This window comes from Exophiala oligosperma (assembly GCF_000835515.1).
Source record: "Exophiala oligosperma strain CBS 72588 unplaced genomic scaffold supercont1.3, whole genome shotgun sequence".
In the NCBI taxonomy this organism is placed as follows: Eukaryota; Fungi; Ascomycota; class Eurotiomycetes; order Chaetothyriales; family Herpotrichiellaceae; genus Exophiala; species Exophiala oligosperma.
The window spans coordinates 2917465-2943522 of NW_015622820.1; the positions used below are offsets into that span (position 1 = coordinate 2917465).

General features: G+C 50.3%; 11 protein-coding genes across 12 annotated transcripts; 5 read left to right on the top strand and 6 right to left on the bottom strand.

The window, feature by feature from the left end:
• Positions 1 to 104: 104 nt before the first annotated feature.
• Positions 105 to 816, bottom strand: PV06_03800 (uncharacterized protein). Its single transcript, XM_016404617.1, has 2 exons — positions 690 to 816; positions 105 to 636 (listed from the first exon to the last, which is right to left on the bottom strand). Exons 1-2 carry the CDS (start codon positions 722 to 724, stop codon positions 222 to 224), a joined length of 450 nt encoding a protein of 149 aa, XP_016265622.1. The 5' UTR covers positions 725 to 816; the 3' UTR covers positions 105 to 221.
• Positions 817 to 1413: 597 nt separating this feature from the next.
• Positions 1414 to 3263, bottom strand: PV06_03801 (uncharacterized protein). Its single transcript, XM_016404618.1, has 3 exons — positions 3062 to 3263; positions 2957 to 3013; positions 1414 to 2895 (listed from the first exon to the last, which is right to left on the bottom strand). The coding sequence occupies exons 1-3, from the start codon at positions 3125 to 3127 to the stop codon at positions 1696 to 1698; spliced, it is 1323 nt and encodes a 440-aa protein (XP_016265623.1). The 5' UTR covers positions 3128 to 3263; the 3' UTR covers positions 1414 to 1695.
• A 195-nt stretch (positions 3264 to 3458) lies between these two features.
• PV06_03802 (uncharacterized protein) lies at positions 3459 to 4307 on the bottom strand. Its single transcript, XM_016404619.1, has one exon. The coding sequence runs from the start codon at positions 4285 to 4287 to the stop codon at positions 3556 to 3558; it is 732 nt and encodes a 243-aa protein (XP_016265624.1). The 5' UTR covers positions 4288 to 4307; the 3' UTR covers positions 3459 to 3555.
• Positions 4308 to 4801: 494 nt separating this feature from the next.
• Positions 4802 to 6585, bottom strand: PV06_03803 (uncharacterized protein; the record flags this gene model as incomplete). Its single annotated transcript, XM_016404620.1, has 4 exons — positions 4802 to 5632; positions 5704 to 5915; positions 5964 to 6367; positions 6425 to 6585. The coding sequence occupies 4 exons, from the start codon at positions 6583 to 6585 to the stop codon at positions 4802 to 4804; spliced, it is 1608 nt and encodes a 535-aa protein (XP_016265625.1).
• Positions 6586 to 7652: 1067 nt separating this feature from the next.
• On the top strand, positions 7653 to 8637 carry PV06_03804 (uncharacterized protein; the record flags this gene model as incomplete). Its single annotated transcript, XM_016404621.1, has 5 exons — positions 7653 to 7720; positions 7776 to 7801; positions 7869 to 7899; positions 7958 to 8321; positions 8383 to 8637. The coding sequence occupies 5 exons, from the start codon at positions 7653 to 7655 to the stop codon at positions 8635 to 8637; spliced, it is 744 nt and encodes a 247-aa protein (XP_016265626.1).
• Positions 8638 to 9144: 507 nt separating this feature from the next.
• Positions 9145 to 13023, top strand: PV06_03805. 2 transcript variants are annotated; one of them, XM_016404622.1, is made up of 4 exons: positions 9145 to 9774; positions 9832 to 10233; positions 10278 to 10871; positions 10992 to 13023. In XM_016404622.1, exons 1-4 carry the CDS (start codon positions 9478 to 9480, stop codon positions 12933 to 12935), a joined length of 3237 nt encoding a protein of 1078 aa, XP_016265627.1. In that variant the 5' UTR covers positions 9145 to 9477; the 3' UTR covers positions 12936 to 13023. The 2 variants fall into 2 exon arrangements, with proteins under 2 accessions (XP_016265627.1, XP_016265628.1); XM_016404623.1 differs by having other exon boundaries at positions 9832 to 10871.
• Positions 13024 to 13861: 838 nt separating this feature from the next.
• Positions 13862 to 16439, top strand: PV06_03806 (uncharacterized protein). Its single transcript, XM_016404624.1, has 3 exons — positions 13862 to 14773; positions 14851 to 15209; positions 15276 to 16439. Exons 1-3 carry the CDS (start codon positions 14609 to 14611, stop codon positions 16369 to 16371), a joined length of 1620 nt encoding a protein of 539 aa, XP_016265629.1. The 5' UTR covers positions 13862 to 14608; the 3' UTR covers positions 16372 to 16439.
• Positions 16440 to 16488: 49 nt separating this feature from the next.
• On the bottom strand, positions 16489 to 17691 carry PV06_03807 (uncharacterized protein; the record flags this gene model as incomplete). Its single annotated transcript, XM_016404625.1, has 1 exon — positions 16489 to 17691. One exon carries the CDS (start codon positions 17689 to 17691, stop codon positions 16489 to 16491), a length of 1203 nt encoding a protein of 400 aa, XP_016265630.1.
• A 2937-nt stretch (positions 17692 to 20628) lies between these two features.
• PV06_03808 (uncharacterized protein) lies at positions 20629 to 22888 on the top strand (the record flags this gene model as incomplete). The annotated part of the gene is made up of 5 exons (XM_016404626.1): positions 20629 to 21410; positions 21457 to 22068; positions 22116 to 22486; positions 22550 to 22770; positions 22820 to 22888. The coding sequence occupies 5 exons, from the start codon at positions 20629 to 20631 to the stop codon at positions 22886 to 22888; spliced, it is 2055 nt and encodes a 684-aa protein (XP_016265631.1).
• Positions 22889 to 23804: 916 nt separating this feature from the next.
• PV06_03809 (uncharacterized protein) lies at positions 23805 to 25317 on the bottom strand (the record flags this gene model as incomplete). Its single annotated transcript, XM_016404627.1, has 4 exons — positions 23805 to 24331; positions 24381 to 24537; positions 24599 to 24848; positions 24911 to 25317. The coding sequence occupies 4 exons, from the start codon at positions 25315 to 25317 to the stop codon at positions 23805 to 23807; spliced, it is 1341 nt and encodes a 446-aa protein (XP_016265632.1).
• Positions 25318 to 25457: 140 nt separating this feature from the next.
• Positions 25458 to 26053, top strand: PV06_03810 (uncharacterized protein). The gene has a single exon (XM_016404628.1). It carries the CDS (start codon positions 25617 to 25619, stop codon positions 25971 to 25973), a length of 357 nt encoding a protein of 118 aa, XP_016265633.1. The 5' UTR covers positions 25458 to 25616; the 3' UTR covers positions 25974 to 26053.
• The last annotated feature ends 5 nt before the right edge of the window (positions 26054 to 26058 follow it).

The window sequence follows — 26058 nt, forward strand, 5'->3', positions numbered from 1 at the left end:
TTAAACAATCACTGCTTGAGTCATTGGGGCCGTTGGTGGGATGGGATTTTGTCTAGAAGTTTTTGACTCAATATTTTTCACGGTGCGGCACCACATGACTCAGGGACAAGAAATCGGAACGCAGGCTCGCAATTGCTATTTACTCTGCGCACCCGGACCAACCAATGTGTTTTAATGGTCGGTGTCTACAATACTGGTACCTAGTCGTGTGAAACTCTGGTCTACAGCATCTTCAAGCCCATGTTCACGCACAGTCCCCATATTCCAGCCTGCATCAACCAGAAACCCGATCCATACAGCCTGCCCTTGCCTTGTGCCTGTTGCCCTGCGATGTATCCATACGCATAGACGATTCTGAAGAATATCCAACCTGCTCCGAGTGCTGCTGTTGCTACAGGGTATTCGAGGCCTGCAAAAAGCATAGATGCAATAGTCTGAGGCATATTCTCCATATAGTTTCCGTGAGCTCGCTGCGCGCAGTTGAACTTGTATGATGCTTGATTCTCTTTCGCTTCCTGTGGCGTGGCATATGGGTTGGGATATGTAACTCGAGCTGGCTTTCGACAGATCCCTACGACGATGCCTTGGGCAAATGCCAATACCGGCGCCAGGCCTAGGGCCACGAGGACAACGTAGCTTGTCTGTCGTTAGGCGGTTATGAAACATTCGAACATTCCGGGAGAACTTACCCATAATTGTCGGGAACCGTAAAGGTGTGTGCCATTGTATGAACGGTTCGAGATTGAAGGTCGGAAGGTAGTGAGAAGGGATGTTGTATCTGTAGAACAGTGTTGTTTTCAAGTCTGTCGGCTGGTGCAATGGTGCGGTAGTGATATAACGAAATAGAGGCTCCTTCCTCCTGGACGGGGACGGCGGCTTCGGATGAACCTGGACTCCGACCCTCGGTTTGTGTGACGAGGTACTCACAATCAACCACCCACCTTTAAACAACACTTTGTCCTTGGTGAACTTGCTGTCCTTTGTCATAGTTCTCCTGTATCGTAGTGGAAAATCACAAGATGTTCAACAATGATGGCTGCTGCACTTGACCCCGCCCTCGCGAATGCAGCTCATACGTCCATTGAGTGGCGAGGTCCTCGCGTCGTGACGGTCTTTTCTTCATCGGCAAGCTTGGAGGCGGCCCTTCTGACTGCTCATTACATATGTGTCTTCTCTTTAAGAATGAGTAGCATCAACTGATGACAAAGGAAAGAAAATCCAGGAGGGGTATGACCCCAGTAGGCTATCAATTATACTCGCAGATCAGGGAGCATCAAGCAGCACTGAGAACCTCAGCACCTCATAAGGGTACGACGAAATATTCAGAAAAGAAACATTGTAAGAAGAGGTGGAAAACCACAATAAATAGAGTGCTGGCATAATCAATGTCAGTTGCGGACTACTAGTTGTAAGGAAAGGAATTGCATAATGGGACGCCTAAGAAGAACTACCTATCCAAGCACGACATTGTGCCTAGTGAGTCTAGTCCGGCTTGACGGAGCAATAAGTAGTAAGAGTCAGCAGTTTCAGCGATTTAGCATAGACACAACCTAAGCTCTCTGTGAAGAGCACCTATGATCACAATTCGTCCTGGAAAGCAAGTTTTCTCTATCGCCGTTGACATGAGTATCGAGTGCAAGTTCTTGATACATTCCGTCTATCGTAGCCACACCTGTGTAATGCGAGAGACCTGTATCACATAATGACTTCGTTTGCGACATCGCGCTTCAGTTCCTTGTAAGGTAGGCAGATGCAGTTCTGGACTCGAATCTCATCACCCACCGCACATTCTTTACCAAGAATCGTGATGGCCTGGACCTTGACACCATTCTTGATGATGCTAGTGGTATGGCTGCTGACCGGAGTGGGAGTGCCCTCAACTCGGGCCCACGCACCGACGCGACTATTCCAGCCAATGATTGCATAAAGGACACAAGCATCATGCTTGATTTCTGCCTCCTCAAGGACGATCGCCTCCTTCACACGAGCTCCCGCCCCGATGATGGCCTTGGGCCCAACGGACACGTTGGGACCCAGCTTAGCTGTAGGGTCGACGGTAGCAGTAGGGTGGATGAAGACAGGGGGTACAACGGTGGCTGACGGGGTTGCGATCTCCTCAGATTGAGACTGGAATGCCTTCGCTAGGTATAAAGCGTTAGCTGGGACGGCGGAACCAGCAGTCTTGATCTGGCGCCAGAAATCCTTAGTTTCGTGGACGTAGAAGCGGTTGCTATCGGCCAGATCGGACAAAATATCCTGCTCGAGGCGAAGAACCTCGTTCTTCTCGCCATCCTCTTCTGGGTCGGCAATGAAAGAGGACTCCATGTTCTCGGATGAAGGGTAGGAGATCATTCTTGGTCGCTCAGTCTTACGCTTGATAGCGATTCTGATGGATGGGAAGATACACTCGGTGGAGAAGAGATAGACGCCACAGTTGATCAAGTTTGAGATATGGCCCTCAGGTTTTTCGACGTAGTGCAAAACTCGCTTCGTGTGTGAGTCCGACACAATGCAACCGAAGTTGGTGGCGGCATCATTGCCGACACGAGTCCCGAGAATGACTGCTTCGGCGTCTTTCTCCTCGAAAAGCTTGAGCATAGCCTCGAGGGGGAACGAGCAGCAAACATCGGAATTGAGCACAAAAAATCGGTCTGGCTTGCCCTTGAGAATAGCGTCACGGAAGTGGTAGAGGCCTCCAGCGGTTCCCAAGGCTTGATATTCACGTAGGTACTGGATCTTGATTTGAGGGAATTCTTTCGAAGAGTCTTTGATAAAGTCGCGAAAGACACTCTCGTCATAGTAACCAATGAGAATAACCTCCTTGATATCTGGGACTTTGGAAACCGCCTTCAAGCAGTGCCAGATGATGGGATGGCCAGCAACTTCGAAGAGTGGCTAAAGCAGGGGCATTAGTGACTGTGGGCGACCTCTGAAAAGGCGGGTGAAGGTTGATTACCTTTGGAAGATCCAAACTCAGCGGCCTGAAACGAGTTCCTCGAGATGGGCCTCCCACCTAATCGCGTCAGCGGTGCGCAATCTTCGCTTTATCTGTAATACCAACCAGAATGACTGCTTTGGTGACGGCATTTGGGCCGCTGGCCTTGTTACGCGACGGGACCTTCAGCATCTTCGATAGCGATAATGTCAATAATGAAATTTGCTAAACGAAGCGTGACTCGCAAGATGGTTTAATTAGATTTCAATAAATCGAAATTGTGGTGGTCGTTCACAGATTTCAACTGAGGCCACGTTCACATATTGAGTGTCATTCACCGCTAACATTTACCTAAAGAGACCCTTCGAGGCCCATGGCTCTACTGCCAAGGCGCTATTCCTTATTTGGCCGTCATGCTTGCTCCTGAAATGTGGCGTTGTTCAGCTCGACAATTGTGCGTAACATTGACTTTTGCTCAGCCAGCCTTTTCAACACGTGCACAATACGTATTACAATGCGCTGCTATTGGTACAGCAGAGTGGTAGAAATGTGTGATACAAATGTGCACAATTGAGAGTCCACAGGCCGAAGAATGTTTCATATACTAATGCCGACTACCCTTAGACTCTCTCCTGCTTGATATCCTCCTCCAGCAATTCACGCTGAACACCAGTCTGTGCGACGCTGCCAGTCATTGCAGCTGTACCGACCTCCTTGAGGAAACCAAGCGAAGACGTCTCCTGCTTCCAATAAACGATATACTTGCTCTGGACTTCGATCAGACTCATTCGCGGATCCCTCCACGTGCCGTCATGCACGCCGTCCTTGAGATCCCCAAACCAGGCGCTGACACCAGTACTGTAAAGCTCTTTGATGCGTGGATCGTCATTACTCGTCGTTGTCGCGGTGCCTGAGATGCTGATCCAATCTTGTGTCTTGCTGTCCTGGAATGTGATCTGCACCTCTTTGTTCGCGTCTAGGTCCTGGAATTTCCTGCTATGCTTGTTGGCGAGATACAAGATATCCGGGCCCGATCGTTGGGCAACGGCCATGGATCGACCAACAGGCCCTACCGAGTTACGATACGTGGAGAGGATACTGATTTTCTTGCCGTCAATCAGCTCATAGAGTTCCTTAAATTGGACGTCTTTCGGTGTCTCAGTGTCGAATTGCTTGGACACGGACGGGTCGGTTTTGCTGTTGACCTCTTCGGGCTTCAATTGCTCTGGCATCTTGACTGATGTACTGGTGGATAGCTGCTTTAGGTTTGAAAAGCTGCTGATGCGATACTGACGTGGTCGAGATGTGCAGAGTACCGATCTTGCAAGAGGTAGGCGCAGAGGTGTGGTCATTTTACCAGAATATACACATGTCAAGATCAAAAGAGGGCCGCTTATAATAACCATAACCCGCTTCGACTCAATCGATGAAATCATGCTGGTTTTGACTTTCCTTGTTTCGTGGTGCATGATGACGGAAATTGGGGACCAGATCGCCTCGCAGTCGTGCGACTGTGGTACACAATGGACGAGTCATGCCGAGTGTGTGTTGAGGGACTTCGGAGTCGGACTCAGGGTATCCCGGGAGCACGCAACGACCACAGCATCTGCGATCGAAGACGATGTTCGAGGTCATAGTGGGTAGGAAACATGATCCTTGAAAAGTCGTGACGACAGAGCGGAAAAGTGTTTACAGATATGCAGTTTCCGCTGCCAAGGCCGGGACATCTCATTAGCAGTCACTTCTAGCCTTGTTCAACTCCTCACTTTTCAGCAGTCTCGGAATAGTATTGAGGGCGGTAGTCGTCGCTATTAATATCCTGCGCGTAGTCGAAGCTCCAATGTCACTGCATCGAAATCGCCATCATCATGCAGCACGGACCACAACTCTAACACCATTACTCTCTGGTCGATACAATGGGGTCACTCCGTCACCGATGATTTCAATGTCCTTGTAACTCGTGTCATACAACTCTAGATACCCATGGTCCTTTTCAAAATGAATCTCGCTGCTTCCGTACCGACTGAAGACAGCGGCCACCGCGAGATAGAGCTCTGCATATGCCAAATTCATGCCTACACATGCTCGCGTGCCACGAGAGAACGGCACCAGAAAATCATCGAGACTAGGATTGCTGATCCAACGCTGTGGTCGAAATTCCATGGGATCTTCGAAATAAGTTGGCGAATGGTGAATTAGCAGGCCAGTCATCGACAGCGGTATACCGGGACGAAGAACATATTGCTTTTCAACGGTACTGTTCTTGTCATCTGCCTCTTTTCTAACCGTATAAATGAGCGTTTCATCTGTGGCAATGCGCTGCAAACGGGTGCTGATGCCACTGCTCAACCGAAGACCTTCTTTGATGGTCGCTGTGAGGTAGGGAAGTTGCTCTAGCTTGGCCACATCTGGGAGAGTCGTGGGCTCTGGTATGGCGTTCACAAGTTCTTCTTTGAGAGTCCGTAATTCCTCTGGTTGTCTCAAAAGATGGAAAGTGATCTCCGAAAGGGCGGCTGCGGTGGTCAATGTGCCAGCGATAACGACCACTTGTCCATCTTGCCACAAGCGATCAGGGGACTTTTCTCTTTCTGGTAAATCACCCTGCAGTATGGCATGGAATATTGTTGTCTGCGATTGATACTTAGTGTCAGGATTGTCACGATGTGAGTAGATCTCGGAGACATGCTTGATGATGTCCTGTTTCACATGTCAGCAATTTCTACGCTGTGATCCAAATGGACTATTTTCGAAAATTCGGCGAATCTCACCTGATTGAGCTTGATGTAACTCGCCATCACTGGGTTCAAAGCAATCTGCACCGAGTCGGGCATCACCTTCATCAGGGTCAACACCCAAGGCATTTGTTTCACAAAATGACCCAACTTAGCCCCTGCTTCGCCTGCTTCTTTGAAGCTCGGGTCAAAATCGGGTGCCAGCAGGCGATTATCACTGCGTGCGAAAGCATATTCCATGACAATATCTGATCATTCATGTCAGCTGTCATCTGGCAAAGGCTAGAAATGCCCACCATTCGTGAGAGCTGCGTAAGCCAACGAGACCGTCATAGGCTTCCCGGACTCTTGAAACTCTTGAAATCTGACCAGCAGATTGTTCAGACTGGACTCAATGCGCGATTGGAGTACCCGCACTTTTGCCTTTGAGAAGTAAGGGTTCATCGCACCTCGACGCATGCGGTGAAGATTGTGGTCTGGAGTTCCAAACGCAGACTGAGGCAATCCACTTTGGTTCGTGAAAAAGGTCCATTTATTCCTTTTATGCGTCGGACCAGTGTACACCTGATCATAGTATTCGGGATCCTGGATGTGCACTTCTTCTGGGTTGATGCGCACGATCGGGCCGTACTTCTCGTGCATGGAGCGAACTTTCCAGATATATTGACCGCCGAGTACAACATCGTAGTAGAATTCGTACCTATACAGTGAGTTGTGTTGAAAGGACGAAGCATTTATCGCGCTGGAGGTGTCTTACCAATATGTGAGCTTTGCAAGAGTCGGTCCTGGTATCTCAGCCTGAGGGCAAAGGTACAAGCGCCACGCAGAGAGCCCAAGCAGATACGTGATCAGCAACACTGATCCACATACTATTAATAGTTCTCGAGGGAAGCCACTCAGGCTCTCCAGAAAGGCCATGTCTACTGCATGGGAAAGCTTCTGAGCCGCAGTGAGGGCTGTCAGTTGTCAGTGCACCAAGTGAAGGATCAAAGATAGACGAGGAGGTGTAGGCTGAAAATAGAGGGGAGAAAGCACATTTAGCGAGAGACAGGAGTCGTCGCCAAATGCGACTTGAGGACCGAGTACATAAGCCTCCATCCCCATCCCCTCCACGTTACAATCACACTTTGCAGCTGGAAGGGAGTTTCCGTTTCCTAGCGACGGTCAACTACTGCACAAATATGCACGCTACTGCTGTTGAACGATTGCACTGACCTACCAACTTGGTTCTTCGCTGTTGTATCTTTGCTCCAGACCTGCAACCTGCATCTAAAGTTGTTCTCTAGATGCGGGCAACATCCTTCCAGGTAGCGAGTGCAACGGATATTCTGCCGACCTGCATTCTCAAGGTCCTTTGAGCGGAAGACAGTTGTTGGTATAACACCCACGATTTCTGCTTTTCTCATGCCAATCTTGGATGCTCTTGTGTGTTCGCCGCTTCTCAGAATTAATTTGATGCTTGACCCCCATGGAGGGAGACGCGCATATTGATTTCCAGGTGAGTCGACCTGCCCCAAGTCGAACACCATTGTTACTGAAGCACTGCGCAGACCGCTGAAGATGAGGGCAGTGACATTGACTCGGCATACGTAAGGTATACATACATATGCCGGGAGCATATGCAGTGGTTTTTGACTCGGATTAGCGACGATGCTTCAATTACAACGTCTCTTCGTTCATCAGCCTTGAATTATGTGCAAGTCCACCTCCACTGCAACCACCGAGGCCTCGCTAACGTTAGAGGCAGCTATGAGGCGAGTCATGTAGCTCGCACGTATCCCAACCCACTAACGATGTCGGGATAGAATGGACGAAGATATCAGCAATTGGACCATAGCTCATACATCTTTGTACTCTGCCCAAGACAACCAGTATGTGACCTGTGCTGAGATGTATAGCCCAACGATGAACAAGAGCAAGAGAGATTGGACATGCTCCACCATATTTATCGTCTCGTCCAAGGCGGACAACTATATACTGCGCCAATGACCGACCCACGGCGGGTGTTGGATATCGGCACTGGGACGGGACTCTGGGCACTAGAATTCGCAGAGTAAGAGAACTTCACGTCTTTGTGGTGCTTAGGAGCTTATATGGTCCTACCTCAGTGAATTTCCTTCCGCAACTGTCCTTGGTAAGCCCTTCGCTACAGCCTCGAAGGAAACCGTCCACTAAGTACGGACACTCAACGGAATCTCCAGGTGTTGATCTCAGTCCAATCCAGTCACAATGGTAATCAGACACCCTATCTGCTATAAGGCAAACTAGCTGTCTAACATCATCTGATAAGGACTACACCGAATTGTTCTTTCATGGTTGATGACCTTGAAAAAGAATGGGCTTACCCGCAGAATCGCAGATTTGACTACATACACCAGCGGAGCATGTCTGGTAGTATTGGAGACTGGACGGCAATGTACCGACATGCATTGGACTCCCTAGAGCCTGGAGGTTGGTTAGAGATTCAAGAATTTGAAGTATGGTTCTACTCTCAGAACCCTGCAGGTCTGCCCGACGACTCGGCCATCGCTAAATGGCAGAAACTCATTGATGAGGGGAGTGTCGCGCTCGGTCGACGTCTGAACTATGCAGCGCAATTCAAGCATCACCTCGAAGAAGCCGGCTTCGTTGACATTCAGACGCACGTCATCAAGGTGAGTAATATGTTTCCCTTTGACGCTATGACTCGGTCGGATCCTTTTCTTATGGTTGAAGACTCCGATAGGTACATGGCCTAAAGATCGAAAGCTTCGAGAGATAGGAGCATACCTTCGGCTTCAAATGCATGATGCGGTGGAGGCAGTCACGCTGGGCTACCTTACACGAGCGCTCGGATGGTCACAGGAAGAGGTCCAAGTGATGCTAGGAAATGTGAGGAGGGAGTTCAATGATAGACGCAAACATCTATATACGTACTGCTGGTTCATTACGGCAAGGAATCCAGAGGGATTCTACGTTTCTGGTCAGTGATGGGATCATTGATTTTTGTTCGAGTTGTGGCGAGCGGTCACGAGTCAACGATCAGGTATGATATTCAGGAATGAAAAGTTGGTCTTGGTTCATCCCACCAAAGGAGGTTTTTAAGTGTCACCTAAGCGCTGCTTAGGTCCTTCAATTAGGCACTTCCCCGTAAGCTTGTAGGTCTCCCACCACTCTGAGCTAGGCACTATCTCTACATCATTTTATGTCAGAGTGACTATTTTGCGTGAGCCCTGCTCCGTACCTAAGATCCCTACAGCAATGGTTAATTTAGGTAAACCTACAACCCCAGACTGAGAGCTTCTCATCAAAACGCCAATCCTCTGTAGATCATGGATATGTATTGTTGACTCTCCCCGAAGGCAGCATAGCGTTACCCCTGCCCCAAATAGGGTTGTACCCGTGCTTGCTGACGAATTGACATGTGGCACCAGTACTAATCAAAGTCAACTAATAAAAGCGCATCGACTCTTCCTCCACACCGCAGGCCAAAGATGCCGATGATCCTTTACGTACAACGCGTCTAAGAGCCGCCATCGCCGCACTCAATACTCGCCATGGCCGAGGACGACAATGTCTTTATTTACGTAAAGGTGCCGTAGCCACAACCTACTTACCTTTGGATCCAAGTGCCGTTGAGCTTCCAACGTCGAACGTATAGCTTCATTTTTTCTTACATGAAAGCCTGTCATTATCACCGAATTTCGACGACGCGTTGGCTCGGTATAAGTATGGCGGTGTCTCTGGAAAATCTGTCTCCTGGCCTCTTGTCTCTTCTGGCCAGGCGAGTCTTGAAAGTAGGGCTAGATCCAAACCTCGGCGACATACACGATGACCACCGCAGACTCCACGTTCACGAGGAGGCAACTCCTCAATCATGTTGTTGACAGACGTGCGAGAAATACTCCTGACGCCATCTATGCTGAATACCCAGTATCTACAACGGGATACGACGAGGGCTTCCTCAAGGTTACCTTTAAAGACTTCGCAAATGCCATCAATGGCCTTGCCTGGTGGCTGCACAACACAATCGGCCCTGGCAAAGACTTCGAGACATTGGCATACATCGGACCACTCGACGTCAGGTACAATGGTCTCCTCCTGGGCGCAGTCAAAGCAGGTTACAAGGTGGGTTCAAAGTGGCTCCTTGCACATAGCAAGACCGTTCCTGATGCATAGTGTTAGGTCTTGCTCACCTCGCCGCGGAACAGCATGCCTGCGCACGTCAATCTTTTCACTTTGCTAGACTGCAAGAAACTGGTAGCGCCCAACCCCCCACCTCAGGCAGTAACCACGATCGCCGCCTCACACGACATCGCCGTTCTTGAGATCCCATCAGTTGCAGATCTTCTGAACCAAACCTATCCTGATTATCCTTATGACAAGACTTTTGACGAAGCCCGTAAAGATCCTCTCGTAGTCTTGCATACCTCTGGAACGACAGGCCTGCCAAAACCTATCATCTGGACCCATGACTTCGCCGATAGCTGGTTGTATTGGGTCAGCGTTGATGGGCCTGCCGAGTTCAACAACCAGCATGGTTTATGGTCTCCTGGAAGATTGTTTTTCCTGTTTCCTCCATTCCACGTACGAAGAACGAGAATTTGTTGAACCACACTGACCTTGTATAGGCAGCTTCCATGTTTGGATCGATTCTGGGAGCAATTTATCGAGAGACAACAATCATCTTCCCACCCGCCGGATTGATTCCATCTGCACAAGTACTAGTAGATGGGCTGAAGCATACCCACGCTACTTGTGCTGCTATTGTCCCCTTGGTAGCTGAAGAGTTGTCGAACAAACCAGATCTGTTAGACTTTGTCTCCATGAACCTGGCATCAATGTTCTACTCCGGAGGCACTCTCAGCCAAAGCGTTGGCGATAAGATTTCAGAGAAGATGAAGTTCTTCTCCATCATCGGAACCACTGAGACTGGACTGTTTCCGACCATTTACCCAGCTGATCAATGGCCAACCGCAGAATGGAAACATTTTCAATTCAACCCTGATTACAGGTTTGAATTCCAGAATGCTTCAGAAGGGGAATACGAGGCAGTTATTGCGCGCCATCCTGACAGCGACAAGGAACAACCCGTGTTTAAAGTCTTTCCGAACCTGAAAGAATATCGGACAGGAGATCTATATGTGCCGCACCCGTCGAAGCCGAACCTTTGGCATTACCGTGGAAGAGGAGACGATATCATTGTTTTCTTGACAGGTGAGAAGGTAGGTACCTTGGAAGTCTCATGTAAAATACCAACCGGGCATCTAAATTCTCTCAAATGTTACTGTAGATCTCTTCCGTAAACCGAGAAGTCCATACTAACACATCTCTTTTCATGACAGACAAATCCAACCACGATGGAGCAAATGATCTCCAGTCATCCCAAAGTCAAGTCTGTGCTTGTTCTGGGCTCAATGAGATTCCAAGCTGCACTCTTGGTCGAGCCAGAGGACGCAGAAGCTCTATCTGTCGCAGAACGAGCTGGCTTCATTGAAGAGATATGGCCAACGATTCAAGCTGCCAACGCGGACTGTCCACGACATGCACAGATCAAGAAATCACATATCATGTTTATCAAGCCGGGGAAGCCTATGCTTCGTAGCGCTAAAGGCACTATCCAGAGGAGACCTACGTTGAATCTGTACGAAATGGAGATTGACGAACTTTATGCCGACGCGGAGAAAGTCTCAGCTCTGGATGTGGAAGACCTCGATATGTCCGCGTTGTCGATCGACTGCAAGGATTCCAAGGCCGTCGCTTCCTTCTTGTCCGAGACTCTTAGTAGCTTTATGGATTCCAAGGACTTTGCAGAAGATGAGAACATTTTCCTCAGCGGTGTCGACTCATTGCAGGCACTTCAGATGACGCGCCGGTTGAAAGCCGTGCTTGCTTTGCCGGACCTCGAAATCAGCACAGTATATGCCAATCCGACTATCAAGATGCTCACGAAGGCCATTTTGAACCTCGCCGAAGAAGGCAACACAACAAATACTCTGGAGCAATCTTCTCGAGTTGATATCATTGAGGATACGATCAACAAGTACACCGCACTGGTCGACCACGTGGCGCAAAACGTCACCGAAACGTCTCTTTCCAAACATGATTCGGGTATTGGCCTTAATGGAAGAGTGGTCCTGCTCACTGGCTCTACTGGCGGAATTGGATGTTATATGCTGCAAGCACTCCTTTCGGACTCGTCTGTGGGACACATTTATTGCCTGAACCGAGCAGAGAATGCAGTCGCTCTTCAGCGAGCACGTTCTTCGGCCCGTGGTCTCCCTACGGCCTTCCCAGTCGACCGGGTGACATTTTTGACAACAGATCTAGCCAAACCGCAACTCGGTCTTGGAAACGAGCTCTACTCTCGATTAGAACGCACTGCCACCAACATTATTCACAATGCGTGGCCTGTGAACTTCAACTTGACTTTGCCAACATTTGAACCACATCTGGAGGGTGTCGTCAATCTAGTCAAGCTCGCTGCAGCCACTCCCGGACGTGCCCATGTCATGTTCATATCCTCCGTGAGCTCGGTCATGGGATCTCCCCAGAATCCTATTGAAGAGAAAATTATCACGGATGCCTCAGCTCCTTTGCCGATGGGATACGGACAGAGCAAGTACGTTGCCGAGCGCATCCTCGGGTATGCGGAATCCAAATTGGCAAATGTTGATGTCACAGTTGTCCGGGTTGGACAAGTCGCCGGTCCAGCATTCGCACCGGGTTCGTGGAATAAATGGGAGTGGTTCCCAAGTCTTGTTGTGAGCTCGCTGCATTTGGGAATGATACCTGATTCTTTGGGCAAAGGCAGGAATAACCATATCAATTGGGTGCCCATCGATGTCCTGGCAAACACATTGGTTGAGTTTTCTGTTGCACTCCCAGGTCAAGAGACACCCGAAAAAGGCATATTGAGAGTACTCCACCCTCAAAATCCGAGACCGACCTCATGGGATGGTTTGAGACCTATCGTGATCAAGGCTCTGAACAATGCCATCAAAGGCAAAGGGCGCACAGAGGAGATCCAAGAGGTCACATTGAGTACATGGATCGAACGGGTCAGGAAAGATGCAGCTTCACTCGATACGGCGGCCAAATTGCAGGACATGTTGCAGTTCAATCCTGCAGTCAAGCTTCTTGATTTCTATCAAGGGTTGCTTGTTGGTGATGAAATGTCAGCGATGGAGGGAGATAAGGCTTTGCAGGCAAGCGAGACTTTGGGAGGGTTGGGTGGAATCCAAGCAGACTGGATGCATAAATGGGTTCATGACTGGGTTAAGGCCTAGTGTCGTATTTGTGGACGTACTCGTGTTGTTGGTTTATTTCCGACTAGCGATTGTGTTGAAGAAATAGTGCTCGTCATTTTGTTGTCCAGCCCCTCAAGTATTTTGGTCTCATGATCGTTGTTGAATCCTTTGTACCTCTGTAAACAAAGCCGATATCGCGGGTGTTACGACACCCCAATTAGGTCTAGCTTCCATCGCAGCACAAGACACGTCTGTAGGAAGCCTCATCAACATCTTGAAGAGCTGACGGGACCTCCAAGGGTACCGCTTTCTCCCTCGCTCCAGCTGACCACTAGGATGATAATCGGAAGTCTTACGCATGCTCAATCCAGTGGTACCGAGGTACGCGAGATTGACCCTGCGTCAGGCCAACAACAGTCGAGCTCGAAGCCAGGTCGACATCAATGCGGAGTTTTTTGTTGTCACAAAAATGTGCTTTCACGATTGACACGAGCGATAGTCCTCTGTACGGATAGAATCAATAATCCCGCGGAGAATGCAAAGAACATATACATACGAGACGAAAGACAGCCTTATCAATGACCGAGAGAACAGCAGCAGATAAGAAGGATCCACCTTCTTTACTCTCCCTTACACCGACATGCACGTGGGAGAGATAAGCCTTGTCCAACCACATCATCATCACCACTTCGTTACCTTGTGCGACTTCACCCCTTGCGCCATCCATCAGGGTGGCCCTAGACATGGGAGTCTGTATCTCATGGGCTGTTTTTCCAGGCCACCATCAGCATCACCACCACCAGCATCAAGATCTTCCCAGAAATTGCCCGTCATACACCCAATCAATTTTCACCCAGCCTCACATCTAGGATAGATCTACTAGCCGCACTTACTGCTTCACCTACGTGCATCGAAACAGACGCTTGGGCATATCCCGGCATCTCCCCTCGACACAGGCAAGACCACAAGACCGTGTCGTTCCTGAAGCAGTAATGCCTATTAAGGTCAACGAGATCACCTGGTGATAATTATGCAGACTCTAAATACGGCGTAGGGTCTGAATGGGCCCAAGACTCTCATCGAGCAGAGATAAAGAACAAAAGCAATATCCTGGCTATGGGATCATTCTTGTACCAACGACTTCCGAGGACGCAGATTGAACAGACACGACATTTGGTATTTGTCCAAGTATTCTTGTTCGAACACAATATCGCTGTGCAAACGTTTCGCCTCGGAACTCACAGAAGATCAACTGGGTCTTGCTGAAGACCACCAGGACCCATATTTTGCACCGTTATCAGCAACACCCTGGCACCAGTCAAATGGTGGCTCGTGTTTGATTGTTGTTGATTCGTCCGTTGGACTTCGATCTCTGGAAGCAGATCTGCCGCGGATTTGCTGGTCTAATTGTACGTCCATACTCACAACGAGCCCAAGTTGGGCTATGCCCCCCGGAGAAAGCACACAAACATCGTATCAGTCCCAAGCCTGTGGTCAGCCACGCCGAGGGTACGTGGACAAAGCGAGTGCTTACTCGTTGTCGGTCTACATATATGTACCCGCTTCTCAACCTACCTTTCATCAATAGTTGATATTCATCGTCCATTCGACATCTTCCAGAAAGAGGACAACATCGACCTACAGTCCCGAAACCTCATCTTCGAGTGTCCATTCCAGCATACTGACACTCGGTGATTCGGTATCCTTTCATCATGCGCCTCGCCACACTATTTCAGGCACCGGAGGTCAACCCTATCACCCACAAGGCACGATCCATTCCACTTTTCAACGTCATCAACCTATATGGTCGGGTTTTCTTCTTTTCATGGTTCGGTTTCTTTGTCGCTTTCTGGAGTTGGTATGCGTTCCCACCGTTGGTAAGTCAGGAGTTCGTCATCATGGACATAATCAATATTGTTTTTTTAGGGGCTGCTTTTGCTAACACATCAATAAGTTGCACGATACCATTCAAAAGGACCTCCACCTGACCAAGACCGACGTGTCCAATTCGAACATCATCGCCCTTTGCGCCACACTCTTGGTGCGCCTCATTGCCGGACCTTGCTGTGATAGATACGGCCCACGATACACATTTGCCGGATGTCTCCTGATCGGCGCCATCCCTACCTTCCTCTCAGGGACCGCATATAACAAGGGCCAACTCTTCGCGCTACGATTCTTCATCGGTATCCTCGGTGGTAGCTTCGTGCCATGCCAAGTATGGTCGACGGGCTTCTTTGACAAGAACGTCGTAGGCACGGCCAACGCCATTGCCGCTGGCTGGGGCAATGCCGGCGGCGGCGTTACATATTTGTGAGTTTTTCTTCCTTGTTGTCCATGCCGCTTGGATATGTACTAAACAAATTCCAACCCCACCAGCTTGATGCCATCCATCTATGACTCCCTGCTCGATCGAGGGTTGACTCCTCACACAGCGTGGCGAGTCGCCTTTGTCGTCCCGGGTATCGTCATCGTCTTCACGGCTCTGTGCATCCTCTTCCTCTGTCAAGACACCCCGGATGGCAAATGGAGTGAGCGGCACGATGTCGCTCGAGCCAACCTCGCGGCTCACGGCGTCCAGACCACACTGCTCGTCGACGCCCCCAGAGCCGGCATCATGGACAGGCCCACCTACTACCCTTCTCCAGACGGCGCTTCCTCACCGCAGCCGTCCGTGCTCGAGACCGGAACAGGTGAGAAAAAGCTGCAATTCGACGACGACGCCACGGGTGAACGACAACGCAAGCCAGAGTCCCAGCAGTTCGCGGACCACGAGGCCCAGATGACGGAACAGCAAATGCCCGACACCGCGCGGGGCGAGGTCGTTGTCCAGCCCACACCCAAGGAAATCGTGACCGTCATGTTCTCCCCCCAGACGTTGGTGCTGGCGTTTTGTTACTTTTGCAGCTTCGGCGGAGAGTTGGCCATCAACAGTATCTTGGGCAACTATTATCAAAAGAATTTCAAATCTCTGGGTCAGACGACCTCGGGAAGGTGGGCAGCAATGTTTGGTCTGTTGAACATCGTGTTCCGACCTTTGGGCGGTGTCATCGCGGACTTGCTGTTCCGGAAGACCTGCTCAGGCCACGGGCAACGAAGCGTCTGGGTCAAAAAGGTCTGGATCCACCTGCTCGGGATCGTCACGGGTGTCTTTTTGATCGTCATCGGTGTTTTGGACCCCCACGACCAGAGCACAATGTTCGGGTTGATGGCCGGTATGGCTTTTTTTCTGGAAGGTGGCAACGGGGCCAACTTCGCCTTGGTCCCTCACGTCATCCCTTCCGCCAACGGGGTGGTGAGTGGTATGACCGGGGCCATGGGCAATTTTGGAGGAGTGATTTTCGCCATCATCTTCAGGTATCATCCCAACAGTTACGCGAAATCTTTTTGGATCATCGGGGTGATTACGATAGCCTTGAACGTGGCATTGTGTTGGATCCCACCGGTTGCAAAAAAACAAATCGGTGGGAGATGAACGGTATTACTATTTTGTTATTATTTGCATAGACGGGACGAGAATCAGAACTAGAATGAGAACTAGTATCACAACTAGAATCAGAATGACAATATCAAAGTACCTTGTCCTCAAACCTCAGGGTTTCAACAAAATATATCCATCACTCCCCACCCTTTCGGCCTCATCAAAAGCCTTTTCCCAATCGTCCAACCCAAACGTTCCCAAACACTTTGCCCCAATCATTGGCTCACCCTTTTCCGGATTGTGCAACTTGACGACACCCGTCTCGATCAAGTTGATCATCCTCTTGACGTCGACCGGCTCAAACATCCATTTGCCCTTGATCGTGATGCCCCAATGCATGATTTTCAAGTGTGGCAGGGCCACGTCCCCCGCAATGCCACCCATCAAGACACACCTCCCGCCCTTTTTCAAACTCATGATCCCGGCCTTGACGTGTGTCGACCCGGCCGCGGCGGGAGGACTCGTGTCGAAAAAGACATCTGCACCACCGTCGTCGGCAGTCGCAACTTTCAAAGCATCCAAGTCCGTCTGGTAATCACCCGTGAGTTTGACACACACCACTCTCTCACCACCACCACCACCACCACCACCGGCGACACTTTTGACCTTCTCCAGGACGTCGACGTTTCGACCCATGGCGACAACCTTTCCCGCACCAAGGCTCAATGCGACATGCACCGCAGCACTACCGAAACTTCCGGTGGCCGGACTCACGATGACCGTCTCCCCGGGCTTGACGTCGACACAACCGGGCCCCATGCCCCCGTAAGGCACCATGATTTTGGATATGTACATGAGGTCTTGGACATTGTAGCCTCGGGCCTTGAACATTTTGGTCTCGTCGACTCGGTGACAATTCTCGAGGGGCCAGCGAACGTACTCGGCGTAAGTACCGTCCCGCCAGGCCTGGGACATGAGTCCTTTACTCGCGGCACCGAAACCGTCATGGATGGCCGAGAGAAAAGTGCTGTTGGCGTTTCCGTCGACGTCGTCTCGACCGGAGATGGTGATGTCCAAGAAACACAGGTCACCGACCCGCAAGGTCGTGGCGTCGGGACCCAACGCGACGATGCGTCCGATGGCGCTGGATCCCAACGTCAGTGGGGTAGGGTAAGGGTACTTTCTCACCCCGTTGTAGATGTCCTTGGTGTAGGAGATGACGTTGGCAGCTTCGACCTTGAGCACCGCGCTGCCCGGTGTCGGTTGGGGAGTTTGAATCTGTTGGACCGTGGGACGCGAGGCGTACGTGTCCTGTCTGAGGGCGCGGTGGGTCGGTGGGAGTGCGGTCGAGGATGAATTGGTCGAGCGAGACATGGTGTCTGTATACCTAGGCACTGAATACTGCTAGACAAAAGGTAAAGTAGTACAAGGGGAGTATGAAGATGAAAATGTATTGAAGGATGGTTAGAGAACGATGAAGGGTGTGAGTACCATTTTCTCACCTTAACCCGAGGTCATGACTTCTTTATATACTCATAGTTCACTTCACCCAGCAGCATAGTTACCCAGGTCATACCATGCAGCACCTCCTTACATTCAAGCCTTCGGTCACCGGAGAAAAAGGGTGTAACATGTTTCTGTATCTCCGATCTTTTTTCTCAAACCAAAAACTCTCCATACGGAGTGCAACCGTAGGCAAGGCACCTAACTAGTAAGTACTCGTAAACTGGTCCTTCGTAAAGCATTGCAGTAGTACATTCTTCAAGAGACAAGGAGTAATGACTGGCTGACCCCGGACATGGATGCTAAAGTCCGGAACTCCGTTACTTTCAGATTTTCTCCGTTTACCAAGGAGGAATTGATTCTGCCGACTCCATCATGACCTCTTACATTCAGTAGCATCACAGCACATGAAACAACAAAACAAGAATAGATGGTTGTTGGAGTACCTTGCCGATGACCGCGAAAATGTATTCGAGGTCCGTATGGCTGGATTATATTCCACGATACTTGATTGGTCCTACATAGGTCTCTGAAGTACGTGACATGCCCATCGTCCGCGATCGCTTCTAGTGCCAATAAAAGTGGAAGGCCGCGTTCTGTTGCGTTCATGACCCCGAAGCTCTTCTAGGATCAAGTAGGATCGAGCAAAGAGACGTGAAAGCAGGCATCTTCTCTGCCAAATATTACCCTTGATCAACTAAACTGAAAAGGCACTGCCATTGGTGTTTCAAGATAGGAAAAGATGTTCGGTAACAGGTTCAGTGGGTCTGCGAACCCGACAAAGCCGTCGAATGAGCCACGATGCCGTGTTGGGGCGATTGGCATTACTGAGGTGAATCGCAGACGGAGAAAGGCGTCGAACGAGCACCGATGCCGTACATACATACATGGGTCTGTCTTTGCTGTAGATGGATTGCTAGTCTTGAGCGACTCGACTGTGACGCCACAAATGACACTACTATTCCTCGATTTCTTCTTGTGTCTTAAAGCGCGGGTAAATGGTGCACATACAATACCTTGGGGTCAGGATGGCATGGAAATGGATGATGATAGGTCTGGCCCTCAGTCTACAGGTCCATGCTGGCCATAACTACTACGACCAGGCTATCAAGCTGATGGAATCGAGTCCGCTGATTGACACTCATGTTGACTTGCCTCAAATCATACGATCTTTGAGTAGGTGCCGACACCCCTCGAGCAGCTGAAGAATGCTCACCCGGATATCGCAGATCGAAGCCCACTGGAAGCCGTCTCTCAGATCAACGAGTCGTATCCAGGTCATGTCGACATACCTCGAATGCGTGAGGGCCGACTTGGGGCAACATTTTGGTCGGTATGGACTCCATGTCACGAACTTGTGGGCGAGAATCCAGGCCTCGACTTTAATACACCAACCAGCGCAGTCCGGGACGCTCTGGAGATGGTGGACTTGATTCAGAACATGATAGATCGACATCCTGACTACCTGCAGTATGCACACTCTTCTCGCGACATTACAGAAGCTTTCGATGCCGGTAAGATCGCTTGCCTCATTGGCATGGAGGGTTCACACCAGTTGGGAAATTCGCTCGCAGTTTTGAGGATATTCGCACAGCTTGGAGTGCGATACTTGACCTTGACGCACACCTGCCATTCATCCTTTGCTTCCTCTGCTGGTGCTGGTGCGCCTATAAAAAAAGCGCATCATAACAATGGCCTAACGGAGCTCGGTCGTCAGTTGATCCACGAGTTAAACCGAGTCGGTATCATGGTGGACTTATCGCATACGTCGGATGAGACTGCGCGAGAAGCCATTTTGCTCTCCAAAGCGCCCGTAGTATGGACACATTCTGGAGCCCGGGCGTTATGGGACCATCCGCGCAATGTGCCTGACGAGATTCTGCGCTTGATTGGCGATGGACCAGGCCAAAATAAAGGCGTGATTCAGTCAGTGTTCTATCCTCCCTTCATTGGACCGACGGACACCCCCGGGGCCAACGTGTCCCGAGTGGCGGACCATATCGAGCACATAGCCAATATCGTGGGGAAGCAACATGTTGGCATTGCCTCGGATTTTGACGGCATGTACGCTTCGGTCGAGGGACTTGAAGATGCCAGCAAATATCCGGTTCTGGTAAGAATAAATGTGGCTTGATTCGTGGCTCTTGATGGCTGATCCTATTTAGGTTGCCGAACTTCTCTCGAGAGGCTGGACCGAAGAAGATACACAGAATGTCATGGGTGGCAATCTCATGAGAGTCATGGATGAAGTTGATGCTGTGAAGAAAGAACTGGCCGCTGAGCTCCCATCGACCGCAATTTGGGAGATGCGAACAGACCTACCGGCAGTGACCTGGGGTGGCCTAGGCCAGGCGTACTTTCCTCTTGAAGTGCAAAGCATTATTGCTGAGAAGTACACGCGACATGATGAGTTGTAAGGTGCGGGTTGTTGCCTTTTTTTTTGTACAGAGTCCTCGTTGAAAAGTAGAGACGTGACACATAGAACCATGTTAAGCCGTATTTTCTCAATATATCTCGAACTTGTCTACCTAGATACCAGGGTAGATATAACCAGGTTCATATAAAGCGTCTCAATATTAGTAGTTCAATCAATACCTTTCGAAAGAACATGATAAGGTGTCGAAAACCACCGGATTTGAGCTGACAAGTCCGAGGCAACTTAGCCGAGGCCAGCATCGCAACCTCAGTCGCTCTCTCCCTCGTCTTGAGATCAATGACGAGCAACATCTGCCTCCATCTGCGACGTTAACAGTGTGATCAGAGCTGCCAGCTCAATGACTGCAACCCCAAATGCCCTCATCTCCAGCAATGGATCGAGGTGAAGCAGCCATGGTTGCTGTCGCCTCCAGTAAACGCCGTTACATGAGCAAATCCCAGCGAGCCTGTGATTTCTGTCGTTCACGCAAAGTTGCCTGTCGAATTGATGCGGCCTTGCCATGTAAACTTTGCAGGTCTTACAATCGACTGTGTACCTTTGACGAACCCGCAAAACCACGGAAGAAGACTCCAGCGACATCTCAACCGGGAGACGCTCCAAGCGCCGCCGGGGTTGCCTGTGATGCTGTGTCAAGTCTCCAGCATGACTTTGGTGCTCGCGAAGATACGACAATGCCTCTGGACTTGGATAATTTTGACGATAGTATTGACATCTTTGCTCAGTTGGACGCTTTCACTCCCCAAGAAGATCCATTCGCCACTACCGCGGTGATGGCTGGATTGGACAGGTGGCCTACGCCCTTCCGGATTGACGCGGCTGATAACGAGAACACACGCAGTACTGCAGCGATGACGGTCGGGACCAGCATGTCGTCCCCTTCCGAGTCTGAGAAGACTTCCATCCCGGCAAACGCAGCCAGTCAATTATGTGGTCTCACGGGCGACATGGACCCCTCCAATTTATGTCAATATCGATACGATACCCACAACGTTTACTATTTCAAGCGACTTGCTATACACTCCGTCTTCGATGGTATTCATCCCATCTCATTCGTGGTCTCCTTGGACCGCTCCTCCCCGAAGGTCGAAGACAAAGAGAGAGCCGAACTCAATAGGATAGTCGATCCACAAATCGGGATACGGTTGATTGAGCTGCAAGTATAGCCCAAGCCCTGATCTCCATGACTGACCACGACCTAGATTTTATCAATTCATCTTCCCCCAATTCCCTATCCTCAGAACCACTAGCAAACCCACACCCACTGAAAGCCCTCCACATCTGCTCGCTGCCATCTATCTGCTCGCGCAACGATTTTCCGGCTTTGACGATTATCTATGCATCCAGATAGTATATGAGACCTTTCCCAGCAAGCAACTGGCGGGGATGGCGACAGCGGCACTGCATCGAGACTCCAACGAGCCAACCTTGGCACACGTTCAGACGGCGCTTCTCATCCTCTTAGCACCTCCAGAGAATTTGCTTATGCCTGAAACTGCCGCTAGATGGGCTCTGCACGGGACGTTAGTCGCCATGGCTCAAGGTTTAGGCTTGTTTCACGATCCAAGTGAATGGACATTATCACATGAGGAGATCATATTGCGAAGGATTCTATCTTGGGCTGTTCGCTGTGTGGATGCTTGGCTCGCCGCCGCTTTGGGCCGAATTCCTCTGATCGACGAGTCGAATTGGATGGTACCTCCGCCTCATGCGGCAGACTTCGAAGAATCTGAGCTCGCTCTCGGTGTCTGTGAGGTCTTTATACCGCTAGTGCAACTGAGCCAGATTTTGACCTCAGTGCTGGCCAACCTCTTGTGGGAAAGTCCGAGACAATTGTGACAATCTGCTGACGCGAAACCAGCTCCCTTCGTGCAGTACAAGCACTGGCCGTGGACTTCCGTCTCACGCTGCGGACGGCTCACCCTCTTATGGACCAGGTTACGCGTTGGTACCAGGACTATCAACAGGTTCATCTACCTACCTCAATGCACGATGTTGACTCGTCCGGCATATTGCATCTGGGCTACCATGCCATCAAGATCATGATCCTAAGAGCCATCTATCGACCCTTTCAGAACCTGGAACGAGGACATATTGCTCACAGCACCGACACTGTTGCAGAGAAAGAGGCGTTTTTGCGCTGGCGGACGGCTGCTTCACGCGCTCTTGCTGCCAGCACAGCCTTCACCTCTGCACTAGATCACACCCGTGTGCACGCATTTTGGCCATTCTGTGAGTTGTATTGCCATGTAACACGATGAAGGATGACAGTTCTGACACTCCCCACACCAACAGGGTCAGCGCTCTCATGGTCCACCATAGGCCAACTTGCAGTCCTGCTGCTAGTGATATCGGAATCGGAAGGAGAAGCGTTGCAGTCCAAGGCTGCTCTAGACATCACTCGACAATCTCTCCGTCTTCAGTCAAAATCATTTGATATATTACGCTTCCCACTACTTCGCCTTGACAGCTTTCATTGGAAGGGTTTTGGCAATATCTTTAATCTCCCTCCGGCGGTAGAGAGTGCGTTACAGCTCAGCACATCCTTACACTGAAAACCTCTAGACGCCCCCTCCAAACCCATTCGAAACCTATTTCATGCTGGAAGCTCACGCCTCACTCCTGGATGCCTAGAACGGTGATCATAAACGCCATGGTATGCACCTCCCACTGTTGGCTTGGCCGCTGCTGGTCACAAACATGCTCGATCAGACAAGGCCTTGGCAACCAAATCTGCAGCCGCCTGGGCACCTCCATAACTCGCTCGATACCCACATCTTCCGTGTCCATAGTTATGGACAATCAGACAGCCTCCCAGCCGTTCAGTCTGGAAACGAGTGCCTCCCTTTCGGACCGGCCTCAATCAGACACCGTGATGGGTACCTAGGGTTTTGCGACAAGAGGAGTGCAGTTGTCATGCCATTCACGCAAGCTCTAGGGTTTACCGAGTCGATTCAGTCAGTTCCCGGTCTATGATATTTTTCAAACGATGGCATGCGATGATAACGAACTCAAGGTTGGCACCTACCCGCCAACAACTACATTTTTTTCCGCCATGACCTTCGAACACAAAGGTGACTCCAAGCAGTCTCAAGCAAACTTGTTCTGGCGCTTTTTTCCAGTATCGTTTGCGTAAGAATGAAAAATGTTCGATCTTACAGGTGTCGGGCTTGTTCAGAGGAGACAAAACATCGTATCTGAGAGTGTATACGTAAGGCCATGCTCTCATGACCGTCCCTCATTACCCTGATGTTGTCTACAGCACAACGCGGTACTGATACCTTAAGCATTCATTTCAGCCACTTCCCATTTGCTGTTACGACTGGGGGCACTGGTCGGCGTCAGGCCTGAATGGGAGCATCGACATGCTGACTGTTTTTATTAAGGTCGTACCAGGTTCACAATCTCTCTGGAGATGCCCATATTACTTGGATTATGTACAGTGCCTGCTAAAGTTTTATACTTGGACGAGCACTGGGATAGCGCTCCAGTCGCAGCCGCTCAAGTTTTCCTACATTCGTCGACTACAGAGCGCCAAAAGACATGTTGTTCATGCAACCTTGCCGCTCAGAGGATCGGACCCAGCGGCACCAGGACCGTTAAAAGAAGGCTCCTCTGCAGCTTCCAGGCCTACAGTGAGTGGAACCTCGCCACTGATGGAGTGTCTGAAGCAGACGAAGAAGACACATCCCGCCACAAATGCTCCGATAGCCAAACCCGCATATGTCCAGACCATGTATGGATCTTGAGAGACCGGAGCTAGTGCAATACCAATGGCCGCCCCCAGGGCTATGGTGATCCAGAAAATTGATGAAACAAAAGCTCGAAGATTGTCTGGCGCTTTCAAAAAGGCCACCTCAAGGCCCGTTACAATCACAAAGATCTCCGATAAGGCTCCAAAGACGTAGGATGGAGCTTGAATCCAGACAGGGATGCTATTCTCAGGACGGTGGTAGATGAAGTATTGCAGAACACATGCATACACCATCCCAAGTGCGGCACACATGAAGCCGACAAAGATACGCAGAATAGGGTTGAATGATATTCCCGCCTTACGGAGGGCAGGATATATCATAACTATGACATGTTAGTTGCGGCAACAGTGGTAGAGATAATAGCCACGTACGATCGAGGATCGGAATGAAGCTGAGCATGAAAATCGTTTCCAGGTTCTGCATCAAGTCGTTGGGTGTGCCTCCAAGCTTCATCGATCCAGCCTGAGAAATCAGGTTGTTGAAGATCTGAGTCCAGCAGATGAAATAAAAGGGAAACAACAGAAAATACTAGGGAAAGACCCAAGTCAGCTCTTGGTTGTCTTCACCAACAGCTCTCTCTTGGACTCACCTTGCACGCCAACAAGCCACTCTTGACCTGTTCAACGTAGAGGTCGGTATATCTCTCTTCCTGAGCAAATTTGTAGCGATGAAGCCGCTCGCGGGCCCGCAGAGAGGAAGGCTTCGCCTTGTCAAATGACTTCTCCTTGAATCCGATCATCAGAGCCCTGGTAGCGTCCAAGATGGGCGAACCTTGGGGTCTCGACTTTTTGATTTTGTGGTTGAAGCCGACAAAAACCGCCAGAACAACCAAGAAGACTCTGGTTGCACGTCAGTAGCCGTTGGGCTGACGATATTGGTACCCCGCCATGTTTTCACTCACAACAATGGAACTAGGTAGGCAAGCCAGAAGCCCTTGTGGTTCTCGATTTCCACGGTCAAGAGCGATGACAAAGACCCGACGTTGGCAGCCCAATAATACCACATGAAGATCCTCGCCGTGGTCAGATCATGGTCGACCAACACGGTCTCTCCTGTTTCGAGAGTCTCGACATGCTGTCCTTTCTCCGTGTTTTGTTCTCCACACATTGGTGCAATACACGCCTTCAGACCGCCCGTTCCTATGCCGATCAAAATCATGGACGAAACCAGGCCGCCCATTGATGCGCCAGCTCGAATCGCCGCAGGTGTGGCAGTGGCGACGAGGAGCACCAGTCCCCCTATGTAGATGGGAGATGATGCCAAGATGGTTTTGTATTTCCCGAGATATTGGTCTGGATATCCAGTCATGTTAGCCAACGCTATAATATCCTCTTATCGACCACGGTCCATTCTCACCAGCAGTGATGCCGCCAAACACAACGCAAAGATACGACCAGAATTTGAAAAAGTCACTCAGGGCAGTTCCAACAGCCTGTCCCTTGCCGAGGGCGCCAGGAATCCGTGACCCAGGGTCATAAGGTTGTCTGGGCCACTGTTTAGTCGTGCGTGGCCAAAAAATGTCTTCCGTGGACGAACCTACTGGATATAATTCTGGAACGGAGCCGTGATTCCAAGATAGACGAATCGTTCTCCAAACTACAAGCCACATGATTAGACGCAAGGCCATGGCTCGCGCACGAGGGAAAGAAAAGGCTCTTTACCTCGATGACACAGATCAAAAACAACACCCATGGTATGCGGCCAGGCACACGGCGCAGCTTCCCGTGGCCTTCAGGCTCGGTATCGGCTGGGCGATTCATGTCCGAGACTTTGATGCTGCTGCTACCACTCATCATTGTAGGATAGTGACAAGACTGGGGGCTTGGTGGGTTTTCGCAAAAATGGCAGAAATGAGCCTGAAAGTGAGAGAGACAACCGATAGATCCAAGCAGGAGGTGCCAACCCTAGCTTTTAAGGATATGCGACTCACTCACTCCGCAGCCATGGCCCAATGCCCAGCATGAAGACGCTACGGACTTTTGAGCAGAGTGATAATCGACCTGGCGCAAGTATGAAGCGACAAGGATGAATCATCGGCAATCCCCATAC